Genomic DNA, 22,664 nt, shown 5'->3' with positions numbered 1-22,664 from the left:
GGACGTGTACTTTTGTTTCGAAATACGGGACGATTCCGTATTTTAAGGGACGGTTGGCAACCCTATGCGGACCTGTTTTATATACGCGCGGAATAGTTTTCTACGAGATCGCTACAAAAAGTGCAGCCTTACCTAATGTCCACCTACTGTTACTCATTCTACGCTAAGATTTAAAAATCTAGTTGGTATTGGTATGGCGAGTAACCTTTAGTAACAGTAATAAATCACACAGCAATAGTACATTCACGTTGTTGTAAAAAGCATGATAATATATTAAGTAATCCAAAGTATTCAGAATACGTTACTGTCATTGAGTAACGTAACGGAATACGTTACAAAATATATTTTGGGGCATGTAATCTGTAATATGTAGTGGAATACATTGTAAAAGTAACCTTCCCAACACTGCCTGTAGGTATGAATGCGGGAGTGAATATGAGTGCGAATGGTTGTTTGTATCCTGCGACAGACTGGTGACCTGTCCAGGGCGTACCCTGCTTCTTTTCCTAAGACAGCCCCCCAACTCTGAATAGGATAAGCAGAAGCGAATGGATAGTTTTTAAGCCACAAAACTATTTGTCTTACATTATGCTGTCCTTTAGAAACACAAAAGACAAATACAGTTTGAAGTTAAAAAAAAACTTTTAAAAAGTATTAAAATCTAAATTAGTTTGAATTTATATGACACCAACTCAGTGCTGCTATTTTTTAAATTACTCTTACATGTGTATTTGCAAAAGTTAAAAACACATTAAAAGCTTGAGTTTGACCTTATAACTATCACACCTATGATATTAAAAACTGTTACTGAAAAACAGTTCTCATCTCTTATAAAAGTTTAGATCTGATCACACAAGTGAGAAAATTAAATGTAACAATAGTAAACAACAGAGAATGAAGAAAAATAAATAAAGCATCTGAAACTTAAAGTCCTTTTTAGGTGTGCAGCCAATTGTTTTTTTTTTCAGTGTGCTGTTTAAATATTCTATAGTGGCACGAGAGTTATGGTGTTTTTAAAGTTGGACTAAAGTGTATTAGCTAGGGATTGCTAATAGCATTACCTGATGCAACTGAGTTTATATTTTTTGGCAACAAAATCATGGATTGGATAAACCGGTCACATATCCTAATGTGACTCCAAATAATGTGAAGGTTTCTACGTTTAAACAACTGATTAAACTGCACATTATTTCTTGGTGTTTCAGGCAGTTCCGTTGTGGACTTTGAATGTGTGGAGGACACTGACCTGATTCTTATCCATTCTAATAAATTGAATTACACCAAGTTTGAGAACCAGTTGGCAAGACTCATGTCAGTGAGTAGTGTTGAAGCCCCCGCAATCAAGTCCTCCTGGCTCCAAGGTGTCACACAGTACCTGGTCCTGGAGCTGGATGGTACACTGAAAAAGGGACACAAGTATCGCCTCTACACTGAATTCATTGGAGAACTAGCTGATGACCTTGGAGGCTTCTACAGGAGCGAATACATGGAGGATGGAGAGAAAAGGTAAGTGTATATAGTGTCAACAAACCTGGAACATATCAACATAGGTAACAATGAAAATAGCAAAAAAGAGTATGTCTTTAATAATTACATTTTTGTTTGAATCATTTAGTTAATCTCTGTCCAAACTTCAACCACATCTAGAAGAATAACTACAAAATAGTTGTTAAAATCAACGGTTACAGTTTGACAATTATTTCAATAATGAATTGATGAATACTATCATAAATTAGCGGAAAATTCCCACAGTACATACTTTTATATCTTTTGTTTGACAAAGTGTCTGAAAATAAGAATTTTACTGTCTTACAAGCAGAGATGGGCAGTTACTGTAATCCAATTACTTTTTTCAAGTAACGAGTAAAGTAAGGGATTACTATTGCAAAAATTAGATTACCGTTACTTTCCCGTAGGAACGCTGCGTTACTGCGTTACTAAAACCATGATTTTTTTTTGCGAGAATGTCTCAAGACAGTGACGTAAGTGCGACGTTCATGACAACAGCTGTGTGCAGATCAACAATGGATCATATATCGAGTGCGGGAGAGAATATGAGCATGCAGCATTTAAAGCGTGGGAGCACTGACCTTACTTTGAGTTTGATTCCATAAAAAGTGACAAAAACATTAGCGTCCATCGTGCGTGGGAAGAAAACTTCTTTTTACAGCGAAAAAAACTCCTAAACTTCCGAGCAAGCACCGAGTGCGCTACGAGGTAATGGGAAACTCACAGAGAAACTCGCGGATTCTTCAACTGACCGCGGCACACCTGCACCAGGGTGAACCTCCGCCTACCCCACACCTGCTTTACAGGTGAAAATAGAGTCTTTGAGTCTTTGACTTTATTTATTTTCTGCTGTGTTTCACTTGCATCTATTTGAAAGAGTGAGTGTAAACACAAAAAATATTTTATTTTATGTGCTGGAATGTGCAGAAAATAGCTTTAAATGTTAAACTAATTTCTTCCAGTCAGTGAATGTTGCATATAATTAAACTTTTGCTTGATGCATAAAGTTAAAAGATTAAAACTGATAAAACAAGTTTTAAAAAGATACTTTTCCATTTGATTACATTTTGTATGATGGATTATGCAGAAAAAGTAGAATTGGGCTGAAGATCTATCGCTTTATTACCTATTCAGGGGTTGTAAATCGTGTTTTTAAAAAGTAACTAAGTAACTAAGCAATTAATTACTTTTGAAAATAAGTAATTAGTAAAGTAATGGGATTACTTTGGGGGGGAGTAATTAGTAATTAGTTACTGATTACTTTTTTCAAGTAACTTGACGCGAACTTGACCAATGTCAAGTACTGCTTACAAGATAAGAAAAGTTGAGGACTTTGGTTGAAATTACTAGTTTTTATGTTGTTGTTGTTATTTTGCTTATATAGGCCAACTAGGTTTTGGGCATATAGCTATTACATCTTCTGGATTTTGGAGAACCTTCATCCAACCATTTTGTTTAAATTGTGTAGCACCTTCTTTACACACAAGGCTAATTTATCTTCTTCTTGTCAGGGTCATGGCTACCACCCAGATGCAGCCTACAGATGCTAGGAAATCTTTCCCTTGCTTTGATGAGCCAGCTATGAAAGCTTACTTCTTCATTACGCTGATCCACGACCGTGGAACTACAGCCCTGTCCAATGGCAAGGACATAGGTTAGTTTGAGAACAGAGCAGATATTTTTGTTTTAAAAATTGATGTCACTACATAGTTAAATATTGAGGATGTAACACATAGTTAAACAATAAAATATGACAAGAACAATAAAGTATAAAAACACTTTGTGTCTAGTCAGTAAAATGGTAAGAAGTGGAAAGCAATCAAATAAAAATGTTACCTCTTTATTTTATTTTATTTTAATTATTTTCAGAAACAACTGAAATCAACCATGATGGCCAGGATCTGCTTAAGACAGTTTTTGAGCGAACGGAGAAAATGTCGACTTACTTGCTGGCATTCATTGTCAGTGACTACGACAGTATTGTTAACAGCATTGATGGCGTTGAGGTAATTGTTGTCCCATAGTAATTTTGACATTCTTTAATCAAAGTGGTTTGATTTCCAAGAAACTTTCACACGTGGATTTCAGTAATTTTCACAGTTGCCTTTTCTTCCGATCAAGTAGAGCAAATATGTTATTAGTAAAACAGAAAACGAATTAGTAAAAGTTTCTTGTGCTCATCCAACTGAAGATACAGAAAATTTAAAGGAACAATTTAATCAAGTAAATAGCATCAAGTCAATTTAACATCTGGCCCCCAGGAGGCCCCAGAGGCTGGGCAGGCTCGGCTGAGCCCGGAGCAAGGCAGGAATGAGAACCTCTGGGGGTCAACTAAGACCTTAAACTTGGTCTCTGGCCATGATCCGGGCAGAGTTTCTGTCTCAAGGGAGCCCTGTTCAGCCGAACAACAAACAGTCCCAGAATAAACAGTCTTGAAACACACAGTCTTAGGAGTCTTGGGAGTCAGCTCACTAAAATCAGACTTTTTCCTGGCAGTATTAGCTGGCTGGGACACAAAACAATCAGGACCTGATACAGAATCCCAACAAACAAAGACATGCTCAGAAATAAAAGACTGAGATGGAAATCATCAACTAATAAATGGTAAAATGGTAAATGGCCTGTTTTTGTATAGCGCTTTACTAGTCCCTAAGGACCCCAAAGCGCTTTACACATTCAGTTATTCACACATTCACACACTGGTGATGGCAAGCTACATTGTAGCCACAGCCACCCTGGGGCGCACTGACAGAGGCGAGGCTGCCTGACATTGGCGCCACCGGGCCAGTGTCAGGTTGGTCTCTACCCGCATACATAAAATACAATTAGACAGAACAGCGATGTCCATCTTGAGGGCTGTATTCCTGAGTGGCGGGGCAACCTGGTGGCTTCCACAAACCAGTGCCCACACCTGTATATTTTTAATGGACTCATTCTAAGTTCACATAAGTGAACACATAAGACATAAGTCAGACTAATAATGCATATTTTTCAGTTCAACATTATTATTTTTTTCTTATAACTGCAAAAAAAAATATTGACGGTACGTCTTGATGCATGCTCATGATGATGAAGGAACTGACCTCCCAGCCCTTTGTTCCTTCAGTGGGCTGGTTTCAGTCATGATGCAGATGTACTGTTTATAAGATGAAACCTGCAGTCAGCAAGTGAAGAAGTCACTTGGATGAGTCACGAAACATTTCTCCCACTGAAAACATTACGTCCAGATGAACAGAATCAACTTTTGGAGATGATTGACTGTAGTTTTAAGATCATGGTGCCTAGACTGTACCCTGTACTCTTTCTATAGATTTAAACTATTTGAAATACAAGTGTATAGAATAATGTTATTTTGCAAAGTGGTGTAAAGTGTTTTTCAATTTTATTTTATTTTGTGTAATCTGGGTTTAGATCCGCATTTTCGCCCGGAGGTCCGCCATTGCAGCTGGTCAAGGACAGTATGCCCTTAACAAAACTGGACCAATCCTTAAATTCTTTGAGCAGTATTACAATGCCACGTACCCTCTACCCAAGTCTGGTAAGACCACCACACAATTAGCTAGACATCTACATGCCTGCACGTTTACTACTGCACACTTTTTAGCTTCACTTTATCATGAGTCAGCACAGCTGTCCTGATGCACCAGCATGGATTTCTCAAGTCTATGAAATCTTAATCTTAAATCTATTATGTACATTTAATTTGATAAAAGTCTATATTTAATAAGTAACAATACTAACATATCAAGTACTAAGTGAATACCTGATCTGAGGCCTTGTCATGAAGTGACTTTATATTTCTTGCTTGTCATAAGTGACTAAACTCAAATCAAAGACTGTGAGGGCAAGAAAACCTATCCTATAGTGACATTAAATGACCATAAGCAAAATGCAAAATTTCATTAAAAAGATACAAAATAACATCAAGATTTTATTTTTTGTTTGCTGTTTTTATGCAAATGGGACAACATTTGGAAGAGATTATATTTCTTCAAAAAACTACCACAAAATGACAAAGCAATTAAAAAACAGTGTACAAAAAATGCTATACTTTTTCCTTTACCAGTTGATATGATAGACTTCAGCAGCATCACAGTTTCTGTTAGTGTACAAAAAAACACACCATAAAAATGCCTTATCTTTATGGTGTCCTGATTGAAGTTCATTTTGTTCATTAATAAATGCACCTAAGTCTCTGCTCACATGTAAAGTGGGGACATGTGTCTACTCAGTGTACTGATCTAATCTTAGATCTCAGATCAGTTTTTGGTCTCATGTTTATTGGCATCATGTGTATGTTTATGGCAAAACTGTAAAATATATAGTTTTATTGCCCAAGACCTTGGCTGCAGCATCCAGTCAGCTCCATTATGTTCTTATCATACGCACATCTTTCAGTTGTGACTTTTTATGACCTGTTATGAGAAGGTCATCTTCATTATCAATTATTAACAGGTAAAATGTGATTCTTCATTGTTATATAATCTTAGCCTGTCCTATGTTGCAGGCCAAGATTTGATGTACTCGCACTTATTTTATTTGACATTTTATTATGCATATATAAACTGATATTTATGACACCTTTGAAACTTTTATTTACGTTACTATAGGTACTTTTAATTAAGTAGGATGTTAAGCAATGATTTTTTTTTTACCCATAGTGGATTAAATTGACACTGTTGCACTGTGACTGGGTCAAGGTTTTAAGCACTTCTGCTGTTTTAAACTGGTAACCTCTTTCACTTCAAGCAACTAATCAGCCACATTAACATAATCTCTGTCCTAACACAGATCAGATAGCAATCCCAGACTTTAATGCAGGGGCCATGGAAAACTGGGGTCTGATCACATACCGGGAGACAGCTCTACTGTACGATGAAGCTTTCTCCTCCAACTCCAACAAGGAAAGGATCGCTACGATCATTGCTCATGAACTGGCTCACATGGTGAGTTTCAAGTCCTGGAAATAAAGTTTAAGAGGATTCTTGAGATATAGGCAGTAATTAAGTTTTAAGTGCTTTGGAAAACATTCATGTCAACTCTCAGGGCCCCCGAAAGCAATTTCAGATATAGTTCCAAGTAACTGGTAACTGGATATATATTATATAGTTGATATTCTGGATATATAGTTTTACTTTTTACATACTTTTCTACTCTACCTGAGCACATACAGCTTGGCTGATTCACCCATTCACACCCATTCATATGTCATAGAAAAGGGTTGAAGTCCCAGAAAATAACTTCAAGATGAGACTTAAGTGAATAAAAAACTTCAAAAAACAAATTCTATTCACTTCTTTGTAAACTAGTTTAAATGCATGAGTCAATTCTCACATTTTTTTTCTGAACTGTCCCTCTAGTGGTTTGGTAATCTGGTGACACTCAGATGGTGGAATGACTTGTGGCTGAATGAAGGCTTTGCATCCTATGTTGAGTACTTGGGAGCAAATAATGCTGAACCTGAGTGGAATGTGGTAAGAATTTCATTAACACCAAATTGTTTTGAATGTAAGTATTGGTGCTCGACAAAGTTGTTAAGTATACAGTCTCATTTGTTTCATAATAGACAGACCTCATCGTGCTTGGTGACATTCATAGGGTGTTTGCTATTGATGCTCTGGCTTCTTCCCACCCTCTGTCATCTAAAGAAGAAGATATCCAGACGCCAGCACAGATTAGTGAGCTGTTTGATGCTATTTCATACAGCAAGGTAAAGCATGCATAGACTCTCAAAACCATGAAAACAAAAAGCAAAAAACAAAAAAACCTAACAGTGTGTTTTTTCCTCATCAGGGAGCATCTGTCCTCAGGATGTTGTCTGATTTCCTGACTGAAGATGTCTTCCAGCTGGGACTGAGGGTAAGGACCACAATATAACAGAACACAGTGTGCTACTATGAAGGTGAGTCCACCAGCCAGTCATCCTTGCAGAGGTTTTTGCTGTAACAACAGGACAATATCTACATTGTTTTAAAAATGTACCAGAAGAAGACTAAAAGAACTGCACTGCCTCAGTTAAGGTCAGTGTTCATAGATCAACAAGAAGGAGTAAATAAACACCATATCAACAGTTAAACATCTTGCAGAAGACCGCTGTATGCAGAAGGTGATCACCAGCTCAGTCATGCTGGTTACCACGATTGTTGCAAAAGCACAAAACTTCTCGCTCAAATAATTATTTAAACGTTCACTGAAATAGTGAAAGTCCCTTGTCCAGTTTCTGCACATAACAAGCAAGATACTAGTGATGAAAGCTTTTTACTTCCTCTGAGAGAGTATATACACTTGTTTCTTTAACCATAGTTTCCATAATTTATCTTATCTACATGAGGTTTAGTAGGTTTTTGAGTATGATTTAGGAATACTGTGTGTCCAAAATGGGTAACAACTTAATGGTATGTGGTAAGCGGTCACATGTCTGCCAAACCTCTATAAAGGTTTTGTTTTGTGCAGCCACATGTGGAGTTGTATCTGTTCAGCCCACCTACTCCCCATCTCCACCTCACAGACACTCCAACTTTCCAATCCAACTTTATTTATAGAGCACTTTATAAACAACATGGTTGACCAAAATGCTTTCCAGTAAAAAACAGTGAAAAAAGTTTAAAATCTTACATTAAACACACAAAAAAAATTAAATAACAATAAAATAAATAAACAAATAAATGAAAAAAAATGATAGAAATGAATCAGTAAAGTAAAGAAGATTAAAAGCGACCAAAAACTGACTAAATCTGACTACAAGCCGACTCTGGTACTACTCCTAAAATGCCTTGGAAAAAAAGGTGTGTATTTAAAAGTGATTTGAAATTTTCAAGAATTTGGGCCAGTCTAATATGGAGGGGCAACTTATGGACACTTCAGTAATAGTCCAATCCAAGCATCAGTCTTCATCTTCACCACCTCCAGCGTGTCAACTCTGGGGGGCCCTGTCCTAAATCTTATCATCGCTGGGTTTCCATTCTGCCATGATGGGTCTTCAGAGTCTAATCACCAAATACATGAATGTTTATATCTCAGTAAATCATGTTTAATTTTTCCAAGCAATCTCTCCTTATTGAAATGCTTTTATATATTCTTAAACAACCCATTCATACACCAGTTATCTTTCTCAAATTACAAATTACAATTTGTCCAATGATGAGTGAGAAATATAAATAAACTAAGAAATCATATCCTGTCATCTGTGAAAAGGATATCCCTTTCAATGAAAGAACTTGGAGGACATTGTAGCGAAATGTTGAACACTTGTACAATTTTTTGGAAACTTTTGCTAACACAGTAATCCCTCATTTATCCAAAGCAGTGTGTCTGACATATCTCTGTTTACTGTTTTTTTCTGCAGTCCTATCTGAGTGCATTTAGCTTTGGGAATGCAGTCTACACAGACCTTTGGTATCATCTGCAAAAGGCATGTTATCATCTCTCTGCTCTTTTTATTTGAATATTTAGTTTAAGATCTCTTTTTTTTTATAGTGCTTTCGAAACATCAGAAAGGATCAGCTGTATATATATATTCATACACACACACACACACACACACACACACACACACACACACACACACACACACACACACACACACACAAACCATATTTACTTTATCTTTTTGGATTTTTTGGGACCTTCACAGGCTGCTGATTCTAGCAAGTTAAAGCTTCCTGATACTCTCGATAACATAATGAACACCTGGGTGCTGCAGATGGGCTTTCCTGTGGTTACCATTAACACTGGGACTGGAAGTGTTTCCCAGCAGCACTTCCTTCTGGATCCAGAAGCTGTAGTCACAACTCCATCCCCCTTCAAGTATTTGCATTGCCTTTTTTATCTTTTCCTCCTAATATATCAAGTGAAGACCATATTCTTTATGCAGTTCTTCAATTTTTATTATTTTTAAATGGCAAAATGGTAACAGGCGGTTTTTAGTTAATGAAAAGCAAAATAAAGAAAAAGAAACTGCAGAAATAATGTTTCAAATGTTCTGCCGTAGTTATCAATGGATCATTCCAATCAAATGGATGATGACTGGAAATATGCAGAATCCACTGTGGCTAACATCCAAATCAGGTAGATAATCCATTCCCAGCTAAGACTGCACATCATTTTCAAAATGTGGTGGTCCTCTGCAGTCCACCAATCTTTTAATCACAATCTTTCAATTATCACACAAGCATTTTCTAAGTATTTTTTCATCTTTGTGTTTTCACTGATTTATGTTCAACTTCTAACAATTTGCTTGTTGGAGTTGATTCTCCGTTAGCAGAAACCACTGAATAATTGGTTCTGTTTCTTTTTTACATGTAAATATTTACATTGACTCAAAATTTTGTATTTTTAAAACTATATTACCTTTAAATTCTTGTGGTCTCTCTATAGTACCTTAATGTCCCTGAGATAGAGCAAACAACATGATGGTGATTTTGTGTTCATAAATAAAACAGTTGCAGTCTGTTGACAGTTTAGAGAGTTAAAACTTGAACGTCATTTCAAATACACAAAGGTCACAAAAAACACAATTCAAGCTCAAACTGCTGGGTCAAAAGACCCAGCACACTGACAACAGCTGAAACTTGGCCAAAACTGAGCTATATAACTGGACAATTGTCAAAAGCACAGCACCACTCTGTACTTTAATTAAGTAGTTTGTTTTTCTTTTTACTATTACTCCCTTCATTTTAAGGTAGTCACACTCTATAATGTAGGCCTAACAAAATCAAGATGTTTTTTATTTTCCTTCTTTTTGTACTGATTCAACCTGAGGACTATTAGAATTAAAAATTAGACTAAAGTTTGTATTTCCGTTGTCTAATATTATTTGATTATTACATTATTATAGCACAAGACTTAGCTTAGCTATTCACAAAAATAGCGGGTAGAACCATCCTCCAAAAAGCTGATTTTTACTTTCTTATGTTGAGCAAATTTCAAAGCCTGTACTTTTTTTACTTTTACTTGAGTAAAGTAGTTGAATCACTACTTCAACTTTTACTGGAGTATTTTTAACACTGGTATCTGTACTTCTACTTAAGTGCAGAATAGCTGTCCTTTTGCCACCATTAGCTCTTGCAGGATCTTAAGAGAACTGTGGATCATGAGTACCTGCAACCCTCAATAAACTAAGGCAACTTTTTAAGAAAAGCTTACATTTATTTTCTTCTTGTGCACCAACTTTGAGTTCTATTTCTTCGCTTTCTAGAAACATCTGAAGCTATGAAAGCAACACAAGATCAGTGGGTGCTAGCCAATGTCAACATGGTTGGTTACTACAGGGTCAACTATGATGATGACAACTGGGCCAAACTCTTAGATGTTCTGCAGAGTAATCATCAGGTAAGACAGAGGAGCCCAATACACAGTCATTATCAGTGATTATCAGTGATTGTAAAGGTGTTTCTTGATGTTTCCTGATGTTTCTTTAAGCTCATTCCACTGATCAACAGAGCTCAGATATTGGATGATGCCTTCAATCTGGCCAGGTAAGTTTGCAAGTGTTGTCTCACATGTACACGATAACTGTTATAATTACGAGATGTACACTGCTGTGAAAAACTATTTACTTCTGTTCCAGCTTTGTCACTTCATGATCATTAAAACGTGAATAAACTGCGATACTTTGATTAAATACATTATTATTATAAGTTCAATTTCACTAGCCTAATTATTAACAGACATGTTTAAATGATATATCAATTAGACAGATGTCAGATGTCATTTACTCTGGAAAGAGTTACAAAACCGTTTCTAAGGCTTTGGGACTCCAGTGAATCACTGGGAGAGCCATTACCCGCAAATGGAGAAGACATGAATAATTGTCTTTTCTAAAGGGAGTGTTTGATATATGTGAGGGACACTTCCCTCAGTCCATCACCATGGAGACCACTGTTGCTTTTGCCTTCCACATTCTCTCAGCCCTTGCTATTTCTTGAGCTTCTCGTGTTCTTTTTTCCTGATGTTGCTATCATTTGGAATAGCTACATCTATCACTACAGCCATTTCTGCTGTTAGCCATCAACAGGCTCTAAATAAAGTAGAGCAGGTCATCTAGTTGGGTTGGTGGTTTGATCCCTTGCCAGTTTGCATGCCAAATATTCCTGGGCAAGGTACTAACCCCAAGTTGTTCTCCACTGCATTCATTCGAGTATGTGAATATTAGATAGAAAGCACTTACATAGAAAAGGCATAGAAAAAGTGCTTTTATGAATGAGTTAAGTTGTATAAAGTGCTTTGAGTGCTGAGGTAGAGTAAGAAACCACTTTATAAGAACCAGTCCATTTACCATTTTATTTATTTCAGCTTTTTTATACCGGGATCAATATGACCTCAGTATGGCTTAATTATCTACAATATTAAAAAATAATATTTTCTTGAAATTACTGAATTGAATACCAGAGTCAGGCTGTTATGTAATTGTACTTTGGATGAAATCTGCAAGTTGATTAAACAATAAAACTTGTGCACATTTTATAACTATAATAATAATTGTAATCTATTTTTCATATGGTGACATTAAAGTGGTAACAGCGATACTATGAGAAGAATTAAGCCTTACTATTATTCTTATTCTGATATTACGAATTCTCTTGGGGTCCCCAGGGATCCCAGCCAGTTGTCCATGTATTTTAAATATGTTGGTAGGCTGTGGGCTTAAATACTTACCTATCAGATATTAATTAATAGTACTTGTGGTAATATCTTAAAATTATGACAATGGAAAACATGAACATGAAGTATCTGATAAATTTTTACTATATTCTACCTCTTAGAGCCAAGATCATTTCTACAGTGCAGGCGCTTAATACCACCAAATACCTGAATAATGAGAGAGATTACATTCCATGGAAGGCAGCCCTTAACAACCTGGACTTTTTCTACCTCATGTTTGACCGCAGCGAAGTCTATGGCCCCATGCAGGTGAACTTCTTCCAACGACATATACATACAAAAGAAACAATACACAAATAAGTTGTCACATTATCTGAGTTCTGTCTTTGTTGTTTCAGGATTATCTCGTGAAAAAAGTCTCCCCTCTGTTTGAATACTACAAGCAAATGACAGACAACTGGAGCAAAGTTCCTGATGGACACATGGACCAGTGAGTGAAAACACATTTTAAGTTTTCAACATAAAGCTGCCACCAGTCTAAACTGCATTCATAAATCAGATAGATAGGTTAGACTTTTTCAATAAAACATAATTTATGTTGTGATGTAATTGTAGAAGTTGTTCTTTTCTGGACCCAGGATACAGTTTTTAAATGAATTATTTAAAATGTGTAATTCTACAAATTCAGTTCAGCACACGTGATAGCTGGAACTTAGAAACTCTGCTACTCAGCTTATATGATGTTGAACTCCGAAATATCTGTATTCATTATTCTTTGCTCTCCCCAGTTTTTCCCTAAAAGTTCTTGTCAATACTTCTGTTTTCTATTTGTCTATCCTGCAGGTATAATCAGGTGAATGCAATTAGCCTGGCTTGCAGGACAGGGTTGGAGGAATGCCAAAACCTGGTCATGACATGGTTTCAAGAGTGGATGGATACTGACACCAACAGGTGTGTGTCCATGTCAATTTTGGGGCCATATATATATATATATATATATATGGAGGTGATTCCAGAATACTGGCAGTTCCTCAAGTAGAGCTGCTGTTGCAATGCAAGCAACATCTGCTCTCTAGACCTTTGTGAGATAGTCATCATAATGGAGGAAGGTGGGAATGGTTGAATTTGGCACCTTAACTCATCTCTTTCCCTAACCAGGCTCATCAGAGAAACAGTTCCAGCTTCTCGCCATACTTTTAGGAGATTGAGGTGATATACCAGTGTGGCTCCTCCCTTTTCATAGTCAGTGTCAGCCACCCCATGTTTGACCACAAAGGGTCCTTGGCACTTGGCAAGTAACCTTGAGCTAAAAGAAAGGAGCAATACAAGCACTTTACCTCGAGATGAGTTTTGCCCCTCTGTTGTACAGGGACTAATGATGTTCCTGGGCCTGGAGCTCTTGTGTTACTCCCCAATGTGTATAGCTTTGCTCTCAGGTCTAGAACATAATGAATTTCATTTTTAGCTCGGCTTGGACCTTGCTCACAGTTTTCTTTAATAAGGTCAAACGCACCCACACAAGTTCCTGACAAACAGTTCGTTAAAGGGAGAAAATCTCCCACTACAAACAAAATAGGGTCTAACCAGTGATCTCAACTGGGTTCATCCTCATGAATAGAAGTCTTATTCAGCCACTCTGCCAGCCTTTCAGTCTGACGGTGGTAGAACCTGGTCTGAATAGATGTAATAGCAGTAATTGGTACAGTTCTTTTAGTGTGTGAGACATGAACAAAGTGTCAGTTGGTAAACTGATGAGATCCATCCCAATGCACTCAAATGGCACCTCCTTTAAGGTAGGCACTAGTGGGCACAAGGGCACTTTTGAAATAGCAGCTAACACTCCAGGTAGGATGCACACCATTTGAACACATCCACATCCAGGCCAATAATATCAGGCCATGATTCACTCCAGTTTTATCATATCCCATATGCTCTGCCATGGGGTTATGATGAGCCACCGGGAAAATAATTTCTTGGTGGCTTTTTGGCACCAACAACTGGGTGTGTTCCTCTTTTGTGTGAGCGTCAGCCCATCTTTAATCTTTAATCAATACAAAATGCAGATAGATAAGCGCTGCATTAGGGTGCACCATATGAAGATCACTTTTTATCACTTGGTCAAAGGCTGGGTGTAGAGTTTTTTCACGAGACTGCTCTAGTGGGAAATCTCCTGTGGAGTGAATTACTGGAGCCATTGGTGCACAGTGGCTGCAACCTGGGCCCCTGGAGAGCAGGCACAGTTTGTGGAGCTGGTGGTATAAGAGCTACCACGATCTTTGGAGAGAGAGCAGAGAAAAGCATAGACAAGCGGGCCAGCTGGTCCCAGCAGACCCAGTCTGAGGTCTCTGCAGAGATCCCCTCTATGAACATTCACCTTGAGCACATATTAAAAACATAAAGACAGGATTATGAGATGTACACTCGTACAACATAGAGTCATACATGTCATTTGAGTATACTGGGATGAAATCCTTGGTCTAGCTGTCAGAGTCTACAGTGGTGCAGTGAGTCCTGGGTTCCTCCTGGTGGACAACAATGCCCGAGTACGTATGCAAGCAGTATCAGGAGGATCAAGGAATCGATACCCATGATTAGGCCTCATGTTTGCCTGACATTAATCCAATAGAGCCAGGGATGAGCTTGTTAATAATCTGAAGGAGCATACGTAGAAGCACATGAATAAGGTCATGTAGTGACTTTGGAAGTGTCCACACTTTAATCCTAAAGAAAATCTTGGGAGGGAGTTGAAGTTTCAAGTTCTGAAGCAGCAGCCAATAACATCACTTAAAATGAAACTATAAAAATTTCAGACAGTTCATTTCCTTTCCTTGTAATTAAGCAACCTTATAAATTTGGCAGGGGGATCAAATAATTATTCCCCTATAGTTTAAAGTAATACTCTGTATAATCTATGGTGTACTGAAGTCTAACAATATGCTCTTTTTCTAGGATCCACCCTAACCTGCGCTCCACTGTGTACTGCAATGCTATTGCAGCAGGTGGCAAGAAAGAATGGGATTTTGCTTGGTCACAGTTTAAGAATGGCAGTACTGCTATTGAATCTGATAAACTTCGCTATGCTCTGTCCTGCACCAAACAACCTTGGCTGCTCAACAGGTACATTCATTGCTTTATTAATAAATATGCCACACTATGTAACTTAAAGTTACTATCTAGCACACATATTTACTCTGTGACTGTTCAGGTATCTGGAATACACTCTAGATCCAGACATGATCCGAAAGCAGGATGCCACCGCCACCATTGTCGACATTGCCAGTAATGTGGTTGGTCAGTCTCTGGCATGGGACTTTGTCAGGGCTCGATGGTCATACATCTTCAGTCAGTGAGTACAACATGATAACTCTAAAAAGGCACCCGAGTTTCATTTTAGGAAGGATAGTTTTTAATATGAAAAAAGAATTACAGTTTATCTTCAAAGTGACAATTTAAAAAAGGTTGCAACACATATATGAAGTGTTATGTGTCATATCTATATGAACCAAAGAACACTTACAGCATAATCATAACATAATCTTTACATGATTGGACCCATAACTGATGCAACCATCAGTTGTGGATGCACTGTGGTTAGTGCACAGTGTTATGCTGGTGTGGGACTGATGATGGTTTTGTTTTCCATGTGATTCCAAGTTTTGGATTTAAAGCAGAGCCTGAACTGACTAGGAGACATTAGGAGAAACATCACCAGATATTTTATTAAAGTTGCTTAAAATGCCAAAGGGAAAGCAAATAATGTATTTCTCTCATAAGCAAAAGAGGAGTAACATGTCTCATACTTCAGTTTGTAGGGCTTCATAAGAGCCATTACTCTAAGCAAGATTATTATAAATCATTTCAGATAAATAGATTTCATCCCGCAAAATCATTAGTACGGTTTTCTTAAATTTCTTTTCTTTCTTCTCTTCTTTTTTTTCTCATAAATGGCTTGTATATGTTACAGTTTGGATAGAACTGCACTCTTAAATGATCAGAGTATTTAAAAAATATAAACTATTGTATACTCATTAAATATACAGTATATATACATTTGTAATGAATTATATGTAATTTATGAAAGCATGTAGAAATTCAGTAATTTCACAGATGATAATCACGTTCTCAATGAAAGAGAAGACCGTTCTTAAGTGACTTGGACTTTAATTTCTGCTAACTGATGTTTGCCTTCAACTGTGCTTCCCTCTCACAGGTATGGTGGTGGCTCATTCTCATTCTCCAACCTCGTAAACGGCGTCACCAAACGTTTCTCCACTGAATTTGAGCTTCAGCAGGTTAGATATTTCTTTGAAATGACTTTACCACAATGTGGTTTCCCTTTTGTTCATTTTGTTATACTACTTTTAAATGTAGATACTTTAAGCGTTATCAAATCTCAAGTCATCCTCTGGTCTCAAAATCTCAAATTTCAAGTATTGATTTCAAGCCTTCCCGACTTTACAAGATGTTAATTTAATCTGAACTGACTTGAACTAATAAGTTTGACGGGACAGGCATTTTACTGCTGTGTGATAGTGTTCTCATTACCAGTATTTGCACACCTCTGTTGCTTGTGAAGCTCGCACACAAGAATTTCATTCACATGTACTGTACCTGCACATGTGATGTGACAATAAAAGTGATTTGATTTGATTTGAAACCTAAAGACAGTGGTTTGGTTCTCATGGCCCTCCATAGCATCAAAGCACAGTGGCCTCCCCTTGCTCCAGTATTCATAAGCACAATCACTTTCCCATCTTCTGAAAACACTTTTAACATAAACAGCATTAACATATACCTCTCATCATATCCTATTTGGATTTATTTAAATATTGACTGAAATCAGTTATGTTAAGCCCTAACTATTGGTAATCTTCAATCAGTCTGGACTGACTCATAGAAACAGACTGACAGAGGTTGACACAACAAAGGACACAGATACAGAGAATATATACACAGGAGGACATTAGGGCAGAGTGGACACACCAGGGAGCACAGCTGTGAAGAATAGAACTAACAAGACAAGGGATCCAAAACTGAACATGATACACACAAGAGAGAGGTCTAAGAAAATAAAACAGGAAGTAACACACACTGAGACCCAGACTAAGACGCATGAACTTGACAAAGAGACCGGAGCTACACAGAGACATGAGTGACTGGGGAGACACAAAGGGATACAAACATGGAGACAACCACTGTGATTACCACAGGAGACACTGAGTTAGTGGGGACAGGTTAATTGGAAACACTAAATTGCCCATAGGTGTGAATGGGTGAGTGAATGGGACTGCAATTGGTTGTCTCTGTCTGTGTGTTAGCCCTGCGACAGACTGGCAACCTGTTCAGGGTGTACCCTGCCTCTCGCCCTAAGATAACTGGGATAGGCTCCAGCTCCCCCCGCAACCTTGAAAACAAAAATAAATAAATAAAATTTTATTTATATAGCACCTCTTTATACAGAATCACAAAGTACTGCACGTAAGATAACAAGTCATAAAAGATAAAACAAACAATATAAAACGATAAGCGGAAACGAATGATTGGATGGATGGACACTGAGGACAGGACACAGAGGTGACAGACAGGGCACCAAAAGGAACTAACATAATCAAACAAGAAACCAAGAAATATGAATAAAAACAGATAAACAAGTAATAGGAAATCAGTACACAAAACCCTGAATATGATTTATCTCAAATGTCCAAAGAGAGAATTAGAAGTCCAGAACAAAACTCAAAAATACTTGGCCTGAGACTCAGGACTATGACAACTTTAACATCAACATGCAAGCAGTGCAGTCTTGTGCCATAACCAAGCTGCAATATTTGGTCAGTTTTGAAATATTTGGTCAAAAGTTGCAGTGACTGTGTGCAAGAGGAACATTCATCCAATAACAATAACAAAAGGTTTGAGTGTTTGTAGCATTTTATGAATGACAAACAACATGTCTCAATAATAAAATGTTGAAAAAAACATAATTGTAATATAACAAAAGAGATGAGTGATATGAACAAAGCCATGTATGTTCAGTATATGTATTTCTTTAAAACTACTCCCCTGATTTACATTGTGTCTGTTGCATCAGCTGAAGCAGTTCAAGGCTGACAATTCCGATGTTGGTTTTGGCTCTGGGACCTTAGCACTGGATCAATCCATTGAGAGAACCATCGCTAACATTAAATGGGTTGAAGAGAACAAGAAGAATGTTCTGGACTGGTTCACAACTGAAGCTAATGCCCAATGAAGAAGCTGTTTTTACTTTTTCATCACTCATTTAAAAATGAAAACAGAGGTTCGATCGATCGACCTGAAATTTTTGTGTGTTGTTGTGTCTGTATCGTTCTCTCTGGTGTTGCATTGATTTTTGCACACTTGCACTTTATGTAGTCCTGTGTGTATTTTCTGTTATATGTTTCTCCATGGTCTTGGAGGAACTCTGTCTCATTTCACTGTGTACTGTATATCGTTAAAATGACATTAAAGCCCCTTGATTTGACTTGATGCTCTGGCTCCCTCTAGTGGTAGGTATAATAATTTCGGTAATGCAGTCAGTCGTCTTGTGTGAGGAAGAAAAACAGATCAGCTGCTGTCATTTATTGATGTCTCCAAATTTTAAAATTTTTTAATGTCTATATGTTGTTAGGTAAAAATATTGTAATCAATGTACCCAATGCACATGAATAGCTATTTACAAATGCTTTTCACTTTTAGTTCACACAGCTTTCCAGCTGCTTCTTCCAGCTCAACACACCACACAGCTCTCTTGTGTGGTCTCTTCATCCTATGATTATACGATGGAGATCAGCCGTTTTGGTCTGCCTCCCTGACAGCACACCACTAAACCCTCCCTGCAGCTCCCTCTTTGCCTGCTGTACATTTTTACATTTGTGTAAAAATGTAGGTAGTGGAGTAATGTAAAAGTTGTCAGAAAAATAAATAGTAAAACAAAGTACAAATACCTGAAAATTCTACTCAAGTACAGTAGTAAAGTACTTTTTACTTCCCACTACTGACAGGCACCAAGGATGACTACCACTGGAAAAGGTAAATACAGCGCCTCAAACACATGGAGAGAACAAAAGAGACGGAGAATGAAATGATGAGACAGAAACTGGCAGTGGGCAATAAAAATAAAAAGACTGGGAAGCTGTGATAGTGCACCCCCTAATGGAAGCCTCCGGGGAACACACTGGGTTTGTAAGGAGGACACCTGTGGCTCATTGACCATAGTCCAGAATGGCAGACCATGGCAGAATTGACATCAGACTCATACAAGAAAAACTACTAAAATCCACTCCAGGCATACAGTGTTAAAATGTCTTACACACACACACACACACACACGCTAAAATACACAAGCCAAATAGTCATATAATAATAATGGATTGGATTTATATAGCGCTTTTCAAGGCACCCAAAGCGCTTTACAATGCCACTATTCATTCACTCTCACATTCACACACTGGTGGAGGCAGCTACGGTTGTAGCCACAGCTGCCCTGGGGCAGACTGACAGAAGCAAGGCTGCCATATCACGCCATCGGCCCCTCTGGCCAACACCAGTAGGCAAGTAGGGTAAAGTGTCCTGCCCAGGGACATAACGACCAGGACAGAGAGCCCAGGGATTGAACCGGCAAACTTCCGGTTACAGATGCGATTCCCAACCCCCTGAGCCACGGTCACCCACATATACACACTCAACTGGTGAACTGTCGGCTGTGCCAGTGACTGTTGTTATAACAGGTAATCCTAGCTCAAACACAACATAAAGGAATTCCCATTTGGCACCTTCTGTGGCCTTTGGAGCAAATCACTAAACAAGCTAGTAGAAATAAACAAATGATGCAGGTAAAGTAGCAAGACACGCGGGCAAGAAGTAACTGTGGCAAAACAACACAGGCAAAACAGGAGGAGTATAAACAAGAGAGTAGTTCCTCAAGGGATGGACCACAAAATAGTGGCTGCTGCACCTGCTGTGAATGCCTTCACAGCACCGATCATTTCACACACTTTTTTGTGTCTACCTTGCAACTGCTGGTTCAGCTTTTTAATTTCTTGATCCGGATTTTTGGCCAGATCACCCACTCAGCATCTCTTAGTAGTATGTTATCCTCTCCTCTCATTGTCATGAAAGCCTCGATCTCACTCATTAAGAAAAAAAAAAAGCTTATGTCTGCTCAACACCGGACTTCCATGTGACTTTTGCACAAATGGGTCTCACCCTTTTACTCCTTTGATTTTTTTCTTTGTCCTCTTTTTTTGCCTTTTCGTCAAGTCTGTCTTCGTACGGTTCTCCGTCGTTTTGTACATAACTGTTTTGGGGGCAAATAAAATGCAAGTAGGGATTAAAACCGCAGAATTAATGATTACCAAAGCTGGAAATACTAGCGCTTGATGCAGTGCTTTGATTTTGTTGCCTCTAGTACCCACAATGCAACGCGCGAAATTCACGTGGTCTGTCAATCTCTATCAATGACTGTGGAAAACAGTCATTGATCTCTATTCAAGTCAATATAATACTTATTTGTAACCTACATCAACAATTATGTTATGATAAATTACGTAATAACTACAACAGAAGACTTACCTTAGTGGAAATGCTTGGAGCAGACTAACATACGAGCTGGAGTGTTCTGAAACGTTATATCTGGTCTTCGAACGGCTGCAATCCGGGCCATCCGGGCATGACGTCACATTTTATGTGACGTCATGCCTGCTGATGAATGATGCAGTGATAGTTCGAACATTTAGCAAAGTTTGGGTGCACTTTGCCATGTGCAATAAATCTGGAGTGAGGTCCTGTCACCTCTGCTACTCCATCAGTTGTTATAGAAACCAGTTTTTCAATGGATTTTTCCCCCCCCAACAAGTACCGCTTCATTGCATTGTAAATGCCAACTTCCTTGGTTTTCAGTGGTAGCAACGTCAAAAATTCCTCCTTTGTAGAAAAGTCATCACCATGTGTGCACAGCTAGCTGTGCCATATTACTGTAGTCCACAGACTCATCAGACTGAAGTAAATACCAGGAGCACCTGTGCAGGTCCAAATCTAGCTTTCTCTCTGCATCTGCTGACTGTGTTCAAGCCAAGCTGAACATTAGCGATAGCAGAAAGAATCTCAGTCTTATTTTCTCAATGATTCTGCCATTGCCTCTTTAATGATCTCGACATTGATGAAGGGTTTTTTGTGCTTGGTGAGGATGTGCACCACTTTAAATGATGCCTCGGTTGATGCGCTAGCGTTCTTTGTCTGTTTAGATGGTTGTTTTTGGAGGATAGTTTTCAATTCTTTTACCTTTTTTTTGCAGAGGTTGCTTCCCACTACAAAGTCCTGGGAAAGGTTGCTGTGAACTTTGGTGAAATGCTGCTCCGTGTTGCATTCTTTAGAGACACCAAGGTTCGTGCCACAGGTCACACATACGCACACATTTGTGGAAAAAAAAACAAGTTGTTTCCCACTCCTCAAGAACATATTTTTTTCCCTCTTACTAGCATAACCAAACTCTGCTGCTATCATTGTTGCTAATAGCCTGGCACCTCCATACGGCGTCTAACCGCTTCAATTGCTGACGGCACAAACTTTTGATTGACAGCTAGTTGACAAATAATTGTTTTATCTCAAGAGGGGTAGGGGGGTATATTTAATTTTAATTGGATGGAAAGCTTGGCCAGTTTCACCAATCTACAAATTATATTTGTTATTTTCTTGACCACTTTTGTTATTGATCCCTTTGGCAAGCTACTGAAAAAGGCCCTGTTCGCAAGTGATGTGGTGGAGACTCCTGCTGTACTCTGAGCCTCTCCCGTAGTAACTCTGGTGCCGCCTAGTTACACCGTATTCATGTTTACACATTACTGTGCTCATTTTCTATATTACTAACAAAATATGAAGAAATAAGGATTGGTTTCATTATGGGCAAGAATTTTTCAAGTTAGACGTTTCTGGAAATAAACAGACATTTTAAGTTTAATCAAACTAAAAGCAAATAATTTTTTTATAATCTACAAATGATTAGTTAGCTCAAACAAAGTGGCCTTTCTTGTTTAGACAGTTTATATTGGTTTGCCTATTGAAAACAGCAACTCATTTAAGACTTATTTAAGATTTTCAAATTTATGCCACAAGTGCATCTACTAGGGGGCTGAGGGATAGCACTGGCTGCCACCAGTATTAAGCATTAAGTTTTTTCACTCAGCCACTCAACTTGCTGTGAGCTTAATGTGAGCTACTGTTTTCAAGGCAAAAAAGAAATAAATAAATAACAATGATCAAGAATTATGTTAAAAAGTTTATTAACTGCAACAATCAACATCATTGACGAAAATCTACTTTTATATAGTCACTGGTCATAATACTGATATGACACGTCTGTGGTCATGAAATCCTTCGAACGACTGGTGTTAGCCCATCTGAAAGACATTACAGGCCACCAGCTGGACCCTCTGCAGTTTGCCTACCGGGCAAACAGGTCGGTGGATGATGCAGTGAACATGGGGCTGCATTACATCCTGCAACACCTTGACCGCCCAGGAACTTATGCCAGGGTCCTGTTT

General features: G+C 38.1%; 1 protein-coding gene across 1 annotated transcript in view; it reads left to right on the top strand.

Moving 5' to 3' along the window:
• Positions 1 to 18,355, top strand: part of LOC102205484 (aminopeptidase N-like) — a 30,805-nt gene extending 12,450 nt beyond the window's left edge. The window contains exons 2-21 of the mRNA XM_005747933.1: positions 1,206 to 1,506; positions 3,021 to 3,163; positions 3,379 to 3,515; positions 4,921 to 5,047; positions 6,301 to 6,455; positions 6,870 to 6,983; positions 7,076 to 7,219; positions 7,303 to 7,368; positions 8,855 to 8,920; positions 9,143 to 9,315; positions 9,500 to 9,576; positions 10,706 to 10,839; positions 10,930 to 10,985; positions 12,273 to 12,420; positions 12,510 to 12,601; positions 12,955 to 13,062; positions 15,061 to 15,228; positions 15,317 to 15,457; positions 16,322 to 16,403; positions 18,197 to 18,355. Of these exons, the coding sequence (XP_005747990.1) occupies positions 1,206 to 1,506; positions 3,021 to 3,163; positions 3,379 to 3,515; positions 4,921 to 5,047; positions 6,301 to 6,455; positions 6,870 to 6,983; positions 7,076 to 7,219; positions 7,303 to 7,368; positions 8,855 to 8,920; positions 9,143 to 9,315; positions 9,500 to 9,576; positions 10,706 to 10,839; positions 10,930 to 10,985; positions 12,273 to 12,420; positions 12,510 to 12,601; positions 12,955 to 13,062; positions 15,061 to 15,228; positions 15,317 to 15,457; positions 16,322 to 16,403; positions 18,197 to 18,355 (2,591 nt within the window). The remainder of the gene's footprint in view (positions 1 to 1,205; positions 1,507 to 3,020; positions 3,164 to 3,378; positions 3,516 to 4,920; positions 5,048 to 6,300; positions 6,456 to 6,869; positions 6,984 to 7,075; positions 7,220 to 7,302; positions 7,369 to 8,854; positions 8,921 to 9,142; positions 9,316 to 9,499; positions 9,577 to 10,705; positions 10,840 to 10,929; positions 10,986 to 12,272; positions 12,421 to 12,509; positions 12,602 to 12,954; positions 13,063 to 15,060; positions 15,229 to 15,316; positions 15,458 to 16,321; positions 16,404 to 18,196) is intronic.
• Positions 18,356 to 22,664: the final 4,309 nt, after the last annotated feature.

The sequence above is a fragment of the Pundamilia nyererei genome, unplaced genomic scaffold, assembly GCF_000239375.1.
Source record: "Pundamilia nyererei isolate P.nyererei 1_Seehausen unplaced genomic scaffold, PunNye1.0 scaffold00208, whole genome shotgun sequence".
NCBI lineage: Eukaryota > Metazoa > Chordata > Actinopteri > Cichliformes > Cichlidae > Pundamilia > Pundamilia nyererei.
The sequence above is the reverse complement of the archived record's forward strand: the minus strand, read 5'-3'. Positions and strand labels throughout refer to the sequence as shown.